This window comes from Natrix helvetica, assembly GCF_964273705.1.
Source record: "Natrix helvetica genome assembly, chromosome: 9".
Classification (NCBI taxonomy): Eukaryota; Metazoa; Chordata; class Lepidosauria; order Squamata; family Natricidae; genus Natrix; species Natrix helvetica.
Window position 1 is genome coordinate 13,152,799 of NC_138560.1, and position 16,336 is coordinate 13,169,134.

The 16,336-nt window shown below is 42.4% G+C and overlaps 1 protein-coding gene across 2 annotated transcripts in view; it reads left to right on the forward strand.

The window, feature by feature from the left end:
* Positions 1 to 16,336, forward strand: part of TCEA3 (transcription elongation factor A3) — a 38,551-nt gene that overhangs the window by 5,340 nt on the left and 16,875 nt on the right. For both annotated transcript variants that reach the window (XM_081962489.1, XM_081962490.1), the window contains exons 2-5: positions 1,995 to 2,057; positions 5,217 to 5,322; positions 6,746 to 6,869; positions 9,458 to 9,529. In XM_081962489.1, the coding sequence (XP_081818615.1) occupies positions 1,995 to 2,057; positions 5,217 to 5,322; positions 6,746 to 6,869; positions 9,458 to 9,529 (365 nt within the window). The remainder of the gene's footprint in view (positions 1 to 1,994; positions 2,058 to 5,216; positions 5,323 to 6,745; positions 6,870 to 9,457; positions 9,530 to 16,336) is intronic.

The window sequence follows — 16,336 nt, forward strand, 5'->3', positions numbered from 1 at the left end:
TGGTGTTTTGATGTAGGATGGAGTACCAATAAAGGAGAGTATTTGTGGCCCAGGATTAAAATGAGGGGCCTTTGGTGCTCTCTGAGCTTCGTTTCATTATCTAAATTAGGTAACATCATCAAAAAAGATGTTGAGATTCTAGAAAAAGTGCAGAGAAGAGCAACTAGGATGATTAGGAGACTGGAGACTAAAACATATGAAGAACAGTTGCAGGAACTAGTCTAGGAAGAGGAGGACCAGGGGAGACATGATAGCAGCGTTCCAATATTTGAGGAGCTGCCACAGAGAGTGGGGGAGGTCAAGCTATTTTCCAAGGCACCCAAAGGCCAGATTAAGGAATAATGGATGGAAACTGACCAAGGAGAGATTCAACCTGGAAATAAGGATAGGTTTTCTGACAGTGAGAGCACTCAACCAATGGAACAGAAGTTGCCTTCGGAAGTTGTGGGAGCTTCATCACTGAAAGCTTTTAAGAAGAAACTGGACTGCCATCTGTTTAGAAATGGTGTAGAGTCTCCTGCTTGGGCAGTGGGCTGGACTAGATGTCCTACAAAATCCCCTCCAACTATGTTAATTTGTTTAATTTGCACTGACCGAACCAGTTTGGGCAATGAAACGTCTGCAAGACAATTCCCTTCCAGATTGTCTGTTTTAGTTTTTCTCAACCATGGCAGCTTGAAGATGTGTAGACTTCAACTCCCAGAAAGCTGGCTGGGGAATGCTGGGAGTTGAACTCCACACATCTTCAACGCTGCCAACGTTGAGAAACACTGATCTTTTTTATGGATCTGTTCTTATTAAGGTCAGAAATTAGAGAAAGAAAGAAAAAACTTTATTTCGATTCCCATTGTCTATGACTAACAAATTGGGAATATCTATTGCCCAAATATCACCCTATCAAATGTCTTCAGACATCTCGTTTACGCTCTATCTTGGCCAATGCCCCAATTAATGATGAATGTTTTAATTGTTTTAATGAAGAGAACCTTATGATTGAGAAGCCGGCGTGTTCCAATTTAATTCCCGAGCCTCCTGCCTCAATAGTTGCCTGCAACAAGGATTAGGGGACTGGAGACTAAAACATATGAAGAAAGGTTGCAGGAACTGGATATATTTAGCTTAAGAGAAAGAAGGACTAGGGGTGACATGATAGCAGTGTTCCAATATCTCAGGGGTTGCCACAAAGAAGAGGGAGTCAAACTATTTTCCAAGGCACCAGAGGGTAGAACAAGAAGCAATGGGTGGAAACTAATCAAGGAGAGAAGCAACTTAGAACTGAGGAGAAATTCCCTGACAGTTAGAACAATTAATCAGTGGAACAGCTTGCCTCCAGAAGTTGTGAATGCCCCAACACTGGAAGTCTTTAAGAAGATGTTGGATAGCCATTTGCCTGAAACGGTATAGGGTTTCCTGCCTAGGCAGGGGGTTGGACTAGAAGACCTCCAAGGTCCCTTCCAACTCTACTATTGTATTGTATTGTATTGTATTGTATTGTATTGTATTGTATTGTATTGTATTGTATTGTATTGTATTGTATTGTATTCTTAGGAAATGCTTTACCAAAATGAAAGAGTTGTGAAGGAGGTAGGGGGCTAAAAGATCAAGAGAAACAAGAGATTGTGAGTTCTAATCCCACTTTAGGAATGAAGTCCAGCTGGGTGACTTTGGGCCAGTCACTCTCTCTCAGCCCAACCCACTTCACAAGGGTTGTTTTGGTGGAAAGCAGGAAGAGGAAGGAGTATTCATGTATGTTCTTCACCTTGAGTTACTTATAAAGTAATAAAGGTGGGCTGAAAGTGAAATAAAAGTCAATGTTTCGTGACCGACTGCCTTGAAGATGGGGAGGCGTTTTTACGAGAGCATTGGCAGCTTCTCTGTGCTTCGGAAGCTGTGGCATTTTTTGCTCTCCTGGAACATTTAAAGGATGGAAAAGAAAGAAAAACTTGAAAATGAAGTCTAAACGATGCCTTTTGTGCTCTTTCTGCCCCTCTTAGGATGGAGCTCTGGACCTCTTGAAGAAATTGAATAGCTGCAACATGAGCATTGAGCTGCTGCAGGTAAGGCTGGGTTGATTTGTCCTCTTGAGAAATGTAGATGTGAACCCATTGAACAGGCCTTTTAACTCCCAAGTATTCCCATCTTTCAGCTGTAAAACAGCCAGTCTCCACCTAATGATGTTCATTTGGGACCAGCAACTCTGTTGCTAAGCAACACTAAAGCAAGGTGTCATGTTATTGGGATGGTTGTCGACAGCAATTCCAGCACTTCCATCGTTGCCATCGTTAAGTGAATGCTGCGTGATCATTTAAGTGCAATGTCACACACTTAATGCGGTCATGATAAGGATGATGCTTATAGGGACGCGGTGGCTCAGTGGCTAAGAAGCTGAGCTTGTCGATCAGAAAGTTTTGGCGGTTCGAATCCCTAGAACACCATGTAACAGAGTGAACTCCCGTTACTTGTCCCAGCTTCTTCCAACCTAGCAGTTCGAAAGCATGTAAAAAATGCAAGTAGAAAAATAGGGACCACCTTTGGTGGGAAGGTAAAAGAGTTCTGTGCGCCTTCGGCGTTGAGTCATGCCGGCCACATGACCACGGAGACGCCTTCGGACAGCGCCGGCTCTTCGGCTTTGAAACGGAGATGAGCACCGCCCCCTAGAGTCAGGAATGACTAGCAGATATGTGTGAGGGGAACCTTTACCTTTACCTGAAGGATGGTGTAAATTACTGACAGCAGAACCAGCATGGAAAACAGGCATCTCTTGCAAAGGGCTGTCGTCAGCCTGTATTAGGTTAATTTCAGTCTTCCTCCAGGAACTGCAGAGGCAATTCAGATGGATTTCCTCATTCCTAGTATCCACTTCGTCTTCCCAACAGCCCCGAGAGGGAGGCTGAGAGAGAACAAGAGAACCAAAACCATCCAGTTAGCCAGCATTTGAGGTCACTTAGAGATAGCCTTCTCTAGTCTGATGCCTGATTAGGAAAACTGAAGAGAATTTTAATACATTTTACCGTATTTTTCGGCATATAAGACGCACCCCTCCCCCTGAAAGAGGGTGAAAATTTGGTTTCGTCTTATACACTGAATGTAGCCCCACCTACCCACCCACCGGCCCCCATCCTTTGGCCTCTGCCTCCCAGTAATTTACCACCTTGCAGCAAACAGGGAAAATGGGCAGTGGTGAAATTCATTATTTTTTTACTACTGGTTCTGTGGGCGGGGAATGGTGGGTGTGGTGTGGCTTGGTGGGAATGGCAGGGTCCTGCAAAATCTCCATTCCCACCCCACTCTGAGGCCAGCCAGAGGGGGGATTTGCAGGTTCTTCAAGCTAATCAAAATTTCCGCTACCTGTTCTCCGAACTACTCAAAATTTCTGCTACCGGTTCTCCAAAACCTGCTGGATTTCACCCCTGAAAATAGGGCTTGCGGAGGCGGCAATAGGCTATAGTCATCCCTTAAGCCTGAAACAACTGATGATCGGGAGGCCCATGTTGAAATTGAAAGTGAAACTTGCTGTTTGCTCCCCGAGGCATATTGCTAGGAGGCAGAGGCAGATTTTTTTTTCTTGTGCTAATCAGGCTGTTTGCTGTTTGCTACAAGGAGGTAAGTCAATAACTAAATGCCTATAGAATGTTCAAATTATTAGACTTATTTTTAAAAAACTGCTTTATTATTGTTCTGGACAGCTTAACAAAATGAAGTAGCTTTTTAAAATAAATGCTTGAGCTGAAGAGGCCCAGTGCTATTGTATCTTCTTTTAAATAGCAGAGAATTAACTATACTTCCAGAAAGCCACATCAATTTTAACAGCATCTGCACAAGTATAGTCTGAAATGTAACGCTACAAACAGCGTATATTGTCTGTACCGTTTGCTGTTTGTTGCAAGGAGGCAAATTGCTGGGAGGCAGATATTTTTCCCTTGTTTTCCTCCCCAAAAGCTAGGTGCGTCTTATACTTTGGAGCATCTTATACTCCGAAAAATACAGTAACTCTAGTTTACCCTTGAAGATCACCTTCTCCCAAAGGTGACACCAAATTGCTCCTGAAGTTTTAAGAATTTGTCTGACCACCTTGGTATTTATACTGTTCTCTCCCTATTACCCGATGTGATTTAATGCTGGTTTTGTTAAATAGTTTGTTGTTGTTGTTGTTGTTGTTGTTGTTGTTGTTGTTGTTGTTGTTGTTGTTTGATTTCAATCAGGGCTACTTGCCAGGGAAGACCAGAACCTGCAAGATGTCAAAACGGAGCCTCATCTCTTTTTATAATAGTTGCACCCAATTGTGCAGATTTTGACAATCCGCTAACCCCCGACAGAAGTGGATCTTTTTAATGCATTGTCACTAATTGTTTGGCAATTGAGGGGAAAGGGGGGTTGTAAACGGATCTAGTAAATAAATAAATTGGATACATGATTTCCCATCGTTTTCATTGGTGGTGAGGAAGAATTAAGGAAATGAAGTGTCTTGAGCAGAGAAAGGTCTCCCTTATCTTGACATCCCTTATGATGATGATTTGAAAATGGGGATACTGTTCTGACCGAGGCTTCCCCAAAAAGCACGAGGCAGAGTCCTGGTCCCGACAAAACCCCTTTTATTAAACGAATGTGAATTCCTCTCATTCACATTCAGCAAGGCCTGGCAAACAGTCTTTCAAAGGAATATTTATGACTACAGACCTTATCTATCTTGGAAAGCTGCCATGTAAATATTTCCCATATGAGGTGCTTTGCAAGGAAAGACTGGGCACGGAGTCTCTGAGATTCACGGACAGATCTTCACACTCCTGAAACGAATCTTAATCACCGAACGAACGTATTGTTTCCTGCAAAAGCCCACTCCCCTTTTGCTCCTCTTTTATTTCCGATGGGAGGGGCCAATCACCTTCCACCTGTGACTTTACTCCCAAGTCTACCCTGATTTCTTCTGGTAGCTCTGCGCATGCGCACATTGGGAACAGGCTCTAGGTGTTCCTCTGCTTCGCTGCTGTCTAGCTTCGTAGGCACCTGATCACTGCCAGACGGCCCTGTCTCTGCCTCCAATGCAGAGCCCTTGTCCGAGCCTTCCCCGGCATCCAGGACTGGTTCATGCTCCTCCCCAACCTCCTCACTGCCCAACTTTGGTGCCGGCTCTGCTGGCGGCCACAACAGATACTAAGATTCTTCTCTCCACAAAGTATGGATTCCAGTAATGAAAATCCTTCTTTTCTTTGTTTCAGACCACCAAAATTGGTGTGGCTGTCAACACAGTGCGTAAGCATTGCTCAGACAAGGAAGTGGTGGCATTGGCTAAACTCCTTATCAAAAACTGGAAGAGGCTGTTAGGTAAGAATCCAGCTGCTCTTTATTATGGATGATCAGAAATGGCAACCCTCAGATCTGGGGGATTCTTAGATGCCAAGGAAATGATGGACTGGCATCCTCTTTCATCTTCTTTTAACGACCCCATAATCCCTTGCGGGGTGGAGTCTGGGCGACTGAATGGAGCTCAGTGTTTGCTGGCCAGACGCCCTTCCTGTCTCCAATGTGGAGTTTTGTTCAGCAGGTATATTCTCAGTGTGCCCAGAGATAGAAATACCTGCCTCTACCTAGGATTGAACTCACAGCCTCCTGATTGTGAGGCGAGAGCTCCACCTCTAGGCCACCGCACCATTCAGAATGATGGATTGGCATCCTGGATACAAAATCACTTTCCAGTTTAGTTAACCTGGGCAGTTGCTTTGATCAGCCCCGTTTTCTCTTGTTTGCCTCGGTGGTCCTGTATCATGGGATTTTTAAACTGGCCATAACCTATTTTTCAAAGGTTATAGCTAGTTTAAAGGGATCTGCCCACAATAATTTTGAAAAAAAATAGTGTAACTTATTTTTAAAACTTAACCTTATTTATTGCAACTAGTTTTTCAGAGTATTGCATCCCCGCTTGCTCTGGGGTTATTATTTTTAACTGCGAATGTGAAGGACAGAAATAGTACAAATGAATAATAAAAGTAATCGCCCGTATAAAAGAAGGGATTTAGAAATAAGTGACATTTGCCCTTAATTCCACTTTTCCCCCCTTGACAAATAGAATGGTTTGTAAGGGCTCAACTTGGGGAAAGGGTTAGTATACAGGCAAGGGTGTCAAACTTCATTTCATTGTGGGGTTGTGTTTGACCTCGGGGGCCTGTGTGGGCATGGCCAGCTCAACGTCACTCATATCGGGGGCACCTGTGGTGGACAAGTGCTAAGGCAGGACTTCCCTCAGACCCTCCCTCACTCTCATAATCTTCCTTCCTTCCTTCCTTCCTTCCTTCCTTCCTTCCTTCCTTCCTTCCTTCCTTCCTTCTTTCTCTTTTCTTCTTCCTTCCCCTCTTTCCTTTCCCCCCCCTTCCTTGCTCTTTTCCCATCTTCCCTTCTCTGTCTTTCCTCTTTCTCTTTCCCCTTTCCTGTCCCTTCTTGCAAAAGGGGAAATATTTCTCCTTTTGCTTTGTTTTTAATTTGTTTTGATAGCCCTCTGCCAGTGAAAACGTACAGCCCTCCCGAGGTCCATTTTCGCTCTCAGAGGCACCATGGGACGGTCCTTTGCTGTTTCCAGGGTGTCCCCACGGGCCAGATCTAAGCACCCTGCGGCCCAGATGTGGCCCGCGGGCCTTGAGTTTGACCCCCTTGGTGTAAGGGATTCAGATGTTTTCCCCTTGTTTGCAATCCCCTTTTCTTGAGGTTGAAGAAATCACTTGGCTCCAATTCTACCTGAACGTTTCCTTTTCAGAGTCATCCGGGACACAGAAAGGGAAGAAGGAGAAAGACATAGCTGCCTCTGGCTGGAAAGCTGAAGGGCCACTTTCCAACTCTCTGGATGTCTGCAAAAGTCCTGATGGAAAGCAGAAGGACAGGTATTTGCATATTCAAGCTGTTTGCATAAATCTGTCAGTGGCGTAACAAATAGCTAGGATAATCGTGTTTTGCAAATACCATGCTGGGTGAACTTGAGAGAGTAGAATTGGCTGCAGGTCATCCTTGAGTATTTAACAAGGTTAAATCATGGTAACTGGACCAAAGTTTATGAAACGGAGAGGTTTCGTTGCACACCCAAGTAACTTCTTCAGTCAAAATAAAAATTTAGTTATGGGGATGAGCAGCCCAAGCTGTGCTCAATAGGGGAGGAAGGAATAGGAGCATCGATTAGCATGCCTGAGGTAGAAACAACAAAGCTAATTACAGGTGGGAGGCGGGTGGATCAGCCTGTCAGCGCGTAATGGCCAAATTGATTAATAGTGTATAAAGGCAGATATCTCTCTAATAGTTTTTACACTCTTGACGATGTTAACAGTGGCTAATGAAAGCTAAGTGAGCAATATATTTTAAAGTTCCGGAGATCGCATATATGTGTGTGTGTGTGTGTGTGTGTGTGTGTGTTGTATGTGTTGTATTTGTGCTGATAAAATAAAGGGAGACTAGTATAGATCCATTTCGAGCTATTTAGCTCTCATCAGCTATTTGGGCATATCAGGGGTTGTAACACAAACACACACACACACACACACACACACACACATATATAGAGAGAGAGAGGGGTGGGTGGGTAGGTAGGTAGGTAGATGATAGATAGATAGATAGATAGATAGATAGATAGATAGATAGATAGATAGATAGATAGATATATTGAGATATATTTTGATATATTGAGATATATTGAGATAAAATTCATAGATAGATAGATATAGATAGATAAAATGTATTCCAATTTCCATTTTAAATTGTATTTTATCCAATTCCATTTTAAATTATTCTTTTAAATCAGATTTTAGTAATAATTTGTGTCTGGAACTCTGCACTCTGATATGACCCAAGGACTAATCAATAAAGTAAACTAACTAACTAACTAACTAACTAACTAACTAACTAACTAACTAACTAACTAATTCTGCTACAGAAATTTGCAGTTCCCGAAGGAAGCGTTGTTTTTTTTTACAGGATATACATTCTAATGCAGTGTTTCTCAACCTCAGCAATGTTAAAATGTGAGCCTCAACTCCCAGAATTCACCACACAGGATGCTTTATGGGAGCTGTAGTCCACATACCTTAATGTTGTTGAGGATGAGAAAGACTTGCTATACTGCAGGGGTGTCAAACTGGATTTCTCCGTGGGCCAGATCATCATTGAAGTTCTGCTGTGCGGGCTGGCTGGGAACAGCCATTCCCTTCTGAGCAAAGGCAGCCTTAGAAGAGCTCTACTGTTTACACGTAGATTTCCAAGTAATTTGTAATGAATCATAAATCTCTAATTGTTTGATTCTTCTGACCACAACATATTTTTCCGCCTACGTCAGGCTGTTGAAACCAATGAAAGAAAGAAAACATAAGAAATGGAGTGTTTTGAGAAATACTTAAATCTACAGCCCCACTCTGGTGAAGAAATCAAATTTCTAGATTTGGAGTGTGCTGAAATGGACCCTAAAATGGAGGGAATTGAAGAAGGGGACTGGAGGGCTGGCTAAACGTGATTTATCTTTTTGCATCTGACTGCTAGGTCTTACTGTTTTAATTAAAAAAAATTAGCTCGATATTTGCCTTTGTCTTGCTTCAAAGCAGAATTGGGTAATTTTTTTGTTGGTAAGTGGTGACATTATTCAATGAAATTTATGGTTGATTAGGGATTGCAGAAAGCAGAGCATTGCATAACAATTTTTTAAAGAAATCAGAAAAATGGGTGAGGATCATTTTTTCAGGGTGGGTAGTGGAGCAAATGGGTGATTATTTATTTTTTTGCTTGTTGATTTACAGTTTCAAGTGTACAAAATTACATACTGTGTTTCCCCAGAAATAAGACAGGGTCTTATTTTCTTTTGACCCCCAAAATAAGTGCTTGGCCTTATTTTCAGGGAGGTCTTATTATTTTCGAGATGCAGGAGACGGTGAGCGTGGTCACCCCATGGCTGCTGCTGTGTTGCAATATTTTTGGGGAGGGGGTTATTTTCGGGGAAAGGCTTATTTTAGCGCATGCGCTCAAAAGCCTGATTGGGCTTATTATCCCAGGAGCTCTTCTTTTCAGGGAAACAGGGTAGAACCTTTGCAAATTTTGATTTATCTGAATTGAGATGGAAAGCACATTGTCTGGTTTTGATCAATAAGTTATTGTTATAACCGTGGGAGAAAAACTTGAAAGTCTGTGGCTTCACAGAGGTACCTGGAAGAAGTATGAATTTTTCAAGTTCAAGAGCAAAAATGGCTTGATCTCCAAACTCCGACCTCCTCCACAAGTTAGAATAGAATAGAACAACAGAGTTGGAAGGGACCTTGGAGGTCTTCTAGTCCAACCCCCTGCCTAGGCAGGAAACCCTACACCACTTCAGACAAATGGTTATCCAACATCTTCTTAAAAACGTCCAGTGTTGGAGCATTCACAACCTCTGGAGGCAAGTTATTCCACTGATTGTTCACAATTTTTCCTTCATCATGCCTCTTGTTTTCTTTTCTAGGAAATTAAATCAATGCAGCTCACATGAAGTCACGCTGAAGAGCAGTTCTTCCTTGATCTACAAATCAGACAGGTATCCTCTGTAATTGGAAATGTAATTATTTTAAAAGATGTGAAAGGAATGAGATAAAACCTGGTTTGATGGGGGAGAAATCAAGCTTTCAGATGAATGGGACCAGGGGTGGTGTTTGCTTGCCTTCCCTACCAGTTTGCAAATGTGAATGCATACCACCACGTATGTGCTCCAACTCAATGCATCTGCTAACCCTTCCGTGCATGTGCTTTTCGCTAAAAAAGGGCCTAAATGGGATGCCATAGAGCCAGGGTGGGTGGGCGGGGCCAGCCATGGGCAAACTGGTCCGAACCGGTAGAATACTACCAGTGGGGCTGTTTAATAGACAAATGAAGACACCAGGAATATGTCCTTGCAGCTCATAAGTGACCGGTGTTAAATTTTACCAGAACATCCTCATAGCAATCCTTGAACCTCAAGTTGCACATGTTTTTTTTTTCCTAACTAAGACCATTGTTCTCGGCAAATAACAGGAGGGCGGGAAGAAACCTGGGGTCTGTTACATTAATCAAGACCACGTGAAGTATTAATACCACTTTATCATGCCTTGGTAAGGTCACGCTTGGAATACTGCATCCAGTTTTGGTCGCCACGATGTAGAAAAGATGCAGAGATTCTAGAAAGAGTGCAGAGAAGAGCAACAAAGAGGATTAGGGGACTGGAGGCTAAAATATATGAAGAACGGTTGCAGGAACTGGGTATGTCTAGTTTGATTAAAATAAGGACTAGGGGAGACATGATGGCAGTCTTCCAATATCTCAGGAGCTGATGCAAAGAAGAGGGAGTAAAACTACTCTCCAAAGCATCTGAGGGCAGAACAAGAAGCAATGGGTGGAAACTAATCAAGGAGAGAAGCAACTTAGAACTGAGGAGAAACTTCCTGACAGTTAGAACGATTAATCAGTGGAACAGCTTGCCTCCAGAAGTTGTGAATGCTCCGACACTCCAAGTCTTTAAGAAGATGTTGGATAGCCATTTGTCTGAAATGGTATAGGGTTTCCTGCCTAGGCAAGGGGTTGGACTAGAAGACCTCCAAGGTCCCTTCCAACTCTGCTATTGTATTGTATTGTATTGAATGGGGCTGTTTAACAGACAAATGAAGACATGAGGAATATGTCCTTGCAATTCATAAGTGACCGTTGTTAAATTTTACCAGAACATCCTCATAGCAATCCCTGAACCTCAAGTTGCACATGTTTTTTCCCCCTAACCTAAGACCATTGTTCTCGGCAGATAATAGGAGGGCAGGAAGAAACCTGGGGTCTGTTACATTATTACTTACAAATATGTGTGCATGCATCATTTCCCCTTCCTTTCTGAAAAACGAGTGCATCTCTTTTTTGCAGGGATGTCTCCCACTGTTCTTTTGGTGCATACTCTTAATAGATTATACAGATCATCAGAGTAGGAAGGGACCTTGTAGGTCATTTAGTCCAATCCCTCCCCCCCCTGGCCCAAGCAGGAGACCCTACAGCATTTCTGACAGATGGCAGTCCAGTCTCTTCTTGAAAGCCTCCAGTGATGAAGCTCCCACAACTTCTGAAGGCAACTTCTGTTCCAGGGTTGATTGTTCTCACTATCAGAAAATTTCTCCTTATTTCCAGGTTGAATCTCTCCTTGATCAGCTTCCATCCATTATCTGGCCTTCAGGTGCCTTGGAAAATAGCTTGACCCTTCCTCTCTGTGGCAGCCCCTCAAATAACTGCTATCATGTCTCCCCTGGTCCTTCTCTCCACTAGACTAGCCATACAAATACTTGCAACCCTTCCTCATATATTTTCGCCTCCAGTCCACTAACCATCCTGGTTGCTCTTCTCTGCACTCTTTCTGGAGTTTCAGCATCTTTTTTTATAGCGCGGTGACCAAAACTGGATGCAGTAACCATGAATGGTGCAGGTAAGCCTTGATTTTTTTGGAACCTGTATTTTGATTCCTGACTAGATGTTCATTTTTCTTTCCTACTTGCAAGCTTCCATGGGGGAGAAAGTAAGAATTACCCTTTCTACCAACTTCCCTTCCACTTTGGTAGAAATGGCAAGATTTATAGGCCAGAGGCTGTTTTCCTTGATACCACTGTCCCCCTAATTGATTTGGGATTGCTAAAATTTATCGGCACAATGGACACAGTTAACTTTTCGCAAATCCTCCCCAAAAGGCCCAAAATATTTCTGCTCGTCCAATCATATTACAGTGTTAAAGATATGCATCTTTAGAGCTGCAAATAAATTTTAAAAAAATGCGGCTTCCAGTCTATAAAAGATTATCTCCTTCTGGTTTACAGCTTAAGAAGTAATTACCAGATTTTTGAATTAAAGAATATTAGTAGGCCTTTAACACCATTCTTATCTCAGGAAAGGAGTCAGTTTCTAGCTTTCTTAAGATAAAAAAATGTCTCTTCTCTTGATCTTGTTTGTCCTTGGTGAAATGCCAGTTTTATTTTGCCAGAGAGCCTCCTTAATTTCACTTTCCACTTCAGTGCTGGTGAGTCAGATTGTGTCCCTGGACTCGCTAACTCGCTATTTGAAAGATGACAGAGGTGCACTGAGCTGATGGCTTTGGGAAGTTCTTCCAAAGTTTATTAAATAAAGTCTGCAGCACATCTGCTGCTTAGGTGGATATATAGTTGAGCAAAAAGAGGCCAATTTACTGCTTATTCCTCAATTCTATAACCGATCTGTGGTACGGGGGGCAGATCCCAATGGCTCTTCTCTTGTTCTTTCTCCCTCAGTGTTTTATTTTTCTCCCCCCAGATTAATTTTGCTGCCTTTTTAATTCAGTAATGGCTGTTTACATAACTTAACACCTCTGCATCTGTACATCATTTTATCCTTTCATTAAGTAGTATATTAAGCTGTATGTGGCAACTGTTAGATAAAAAAGAATTCCCAGGACTCATGATCAAGAGACAAAACTGTAATAATAGAATATTGACAGTGTTCAACCGATTTCCTCCTTCCTTCCTTCCTTCCTTCCTTCCTTCCTTCCTTCCTTCCTTCCTTCCTTCCTTCCTTCCTTCCTTCCTTCCTTCCTTCCTTCCTTCCCTCCCTGCCATCAAGAATACAGTTTGAAAATTGCTGGTCTATTGTGTGTGTGTATGTGTATGTGTGTGTGTGTGTGTGTGTGTGTGTAATGTATATGTAATTCATACCAAATATATACTGTATACAGGACCTGTATACTGTATGAGTCAAAAAGAGGGCTGTGAAAATATCTACAGACCCCTCACATCCTGGACATGAATTGTTTCAACTCCTACCCTCAAAACGACACTATAGGACAGTTTTCCCCCGAATGCCATCACTCTGCTAAACAAATAATTCCCACAACACTGTCATATTACCTACTAAGACCGTATTACTATTATTCTTCTCATCCTTCCTGATACCTATCTCCTCCCACTTATTATAACCATGTTGCTTGTATCTTTACAATTTATATTGTTTTATTTGTTTCCCAGTATGATTTGATTGCTTATTAGTAACCTATGACTATCACTAAGTGTTGTATCTTATGATTCTTGATGAATGTATTCTATTTTATTTTTCTTTATGTACACTGAGAGCCTATGCACCAAAGACAAATTCCTTGTGTGTCCGATCACACTTGGCCAATAAAGAATTCTGTTCTATTCTGTTCTATTCTATTCTACTCTACTCTACTCTACTCTACTCTACTCTACTCTACTCTACTCTACTCTACTCTACTCTACTCTACTCTATTCTTTCCTATTCCTACTCTACTCTAATCTACTCTACTCTATTCTTTCCTATTCCTATTCTATTCCTATTCCTACTCTACTCTACTCTACTCTACTCTATTCTTTCCTATTCCTATTCTATTCCTATTCCTACTCTACTCTACTCTACTCTACTCTTTCCTATTCCTATTCTATTCCTATTCCTACTCTACTCTACTCTATTCTTCTCTATTCTTTCCTATTCCTATTCTATTCCTATTCCTACTCTACTCTACTCTACTCTACTCTACTCTACTCTATTCTTTCCTATTCTATTCCTATTCCTACTCTACTCTACTCTACTCTACTCTACTCTACTCTATTCTTTCCTATTCCTATTCTATTCCTATTCCTACTCTACTCTACTCTACTCTACTCTACTCTACTCTACTCTCTAGTCTAGTCTATTTTATCCCTGCTTAGCTTTTTTCGTATCAGGTAGAGTTGCCCTCTGCTGCCCTCTGTTGGCCATGTTACCTGTCCTTAACAAAAGTAGTATACAACCGCTTTTTATGCCTATGCTGTGCTAAGTGATAACATCCACATGACCTTTTAATCTCTTCTTTCTTCTCTGACCATAGCAGAAGCAATCTATTGAAGTGTGGCACTTTATTGACGCAGAGAGACATGGCATTCATAGGTCCTCAATGAATAGAGCAGTTGTATTTAAAAAGTTGCTGGCTCGGTACATTTCTTACTTATGGGGTGTTCAACTCTCAGCTGTGTTACTGCCAACACTTATAAATAATATAGATTGCCCTTTCTAAGCAAAATGTAGGATCTTCTGTAAATATGAGCTTAAAAGATGAAAAAGTCACACAGCTTTCTGGTTTATTTGTATGTTTTATTGCCTCCTTTTTAAAGCAATCTCACTTGACTTGTAACCTCATAAAAGTTTAAACTCCACATTCAGTTCTGGGGAAAAGTCTCTCCCTCCCCTCTACCTTCCAGGTACTTTTCCCAGCAGGCTTACTTATTTTGCCTTATTCACAAGCAGTTTTCATTGCATCTTTTCACGTTGAGAACAAAAGGCCTGCAGGGACCGTGCCTGCATTACAAACATGGAAAACAAACTTCAGGAACTCTGGGTATTTGTTTTGATGTCTCCTCTTTATAAAGAGGACACATACATCTTTGGTGTCAAGTTGGCATCAGAAAGACAAGAAATCTGTAACTGTTGTGGGAAGAAATACCCCACCTGGTTCAGTTCCACGCTTGGGAGTAAGACACTGGTAACATGGAGGCTGATTGGAAAGATGGTTGGTTTTTTAGGAGAGTTTTTATTTTTATTTTTTATTCTCTTACAATTGTAGGTATACAGTCATGTAGTTCTTCTTCTTTACATTTGTCATTCTTGCACATTTGTTATTCCATTTAAAAGATTGTGATATACCATTTGGGTTGCTTTGTTTACCATCCCATCTGACTGTATTTAACACCTCCTTATTTTCCCTTTCTTTTTTCCCTCCCTCCCTCCCTCCTCTCCTTCCTTCCTCATTTCCCTTCCTTCTTCCCTTACCTCTCCCCTACTCCTACTCTTCCTCGTCCTACCCTCTCCTTCTCTTTCTCTCCCTTCCACCCTCCTCTCCTTACCTCTTCCTTCCTTCCCTCCTCTTCCTCTCGTCTCCTCTCCTCCTCTCCTCCTTTCTTTTTATATTGTTGTGGGTGTCTCTTTCAGCTCTCAATTTACGTTTTCTTGGGATGGTATTTCTGCAAACCCAAATATCGTTTGAAGTCATTTTTTATTCTCTTTCCTTTGCTAATTTATCCTATGTTTTTCTCCTTTCTATCTAAAATACGGTTTAATGGTGAAGCAGAATTGTGATTCTGGGCAGCTGAGCACATGGAGTTGAGAGTGGGGTTTTTTTTATACCTTCTTTGGGCTTTGCATTTGAGCTTCCTGTTCCTGTGCAAGAACATGTATTCTATTGGCTGTTGCCAGATTCCTATGGGGTCAGGTAGGGCCGGAGTTATTTAAGAGTCATAGCTGGCTCTATAGGCAAAAGAGGAAATGCAAATCCTAGGTGTTTGTTTGAGCTCCCAGGTTTGGTTGAAGTGTGGACTTCTCTGAGATGATGCAATGAAGGGGCTTGTGTTCTGAAGAGTGTTGGGCAATTCCTATTGTGCGTTTGTCCTGTGTCGGCTTTCTGCCTTTGTTCAGACTTTGCTGGAAGGAGTTTCAAAATATCCTGTCTTGAATGGATCCAACTCTGCCTTTCTAAAAAGGTGGCCTCCTCAGTTTCTGCTTGGAGCAGGGAGACTGCGGCTGGTTTCTGAATAGGCTGGCCCAATCTTTCTCAAATGGGCACAAAAATATCTTCTGGAGCTATTAAGAAAGACTGAGTCTGCTTTCTGCCTCTAAAAAAACATGTTTCTCCATTTCTCATGTAGGGGAAATATAATATTCTGCCTTTTTAAATATTCCTCAAAATATTCCATTCTTCTAGGAAGGTGGGTGCTGACTATTCTATGCTACACCTTTACAAATGATCCGGATTCTTTACGCCTGACAATCTGTTATGTTCTGACCCAGCTCCCCAAACACAACAAACCCTCTGAAGTTAACTCAATGATCCCTTTATTACGAGGGTCAACAGCCCCGGCAAAAAGTTTCTCTCTCACCGCAGGCTAACAGGTTCGTCAGGCAGGGAGATGAATAGTTATCTGCCACATAGTTATCTCCGTCCCCTGCGTTTTATCCCCAGAGCTAGGGTGGGGGCTTTGCTCTTCCTTCCTAAGGATCGGCCCATGGATTTCCATTGCTCTCCTCTCCTCTGCCTTCTGCGCATCCGCGCGTCAGGCACTGTACCCAGCTGTTCCTCATCGTCCTCATCAGCCACCTCCAGACCTGGGGGCTGTTGACACTCCATCTGAGGGCTGACGGACGGCCCAGGCTCCGCCTCTGTCTCTCTCTCTCTCTCTCTGCCAACTCCATTCCCTCTTCCTTCTTGGAGTTCTCAGGTTGCCTTGATGCTGACCCTGACTCCCTCCTCTTCCTCCTCCTCCTCCTCCTCCTCCTCCTCCTCCTCCTCCTCCTCCTCCTCCTCCTCCTCCTCCTCCTCCTCTTCTGA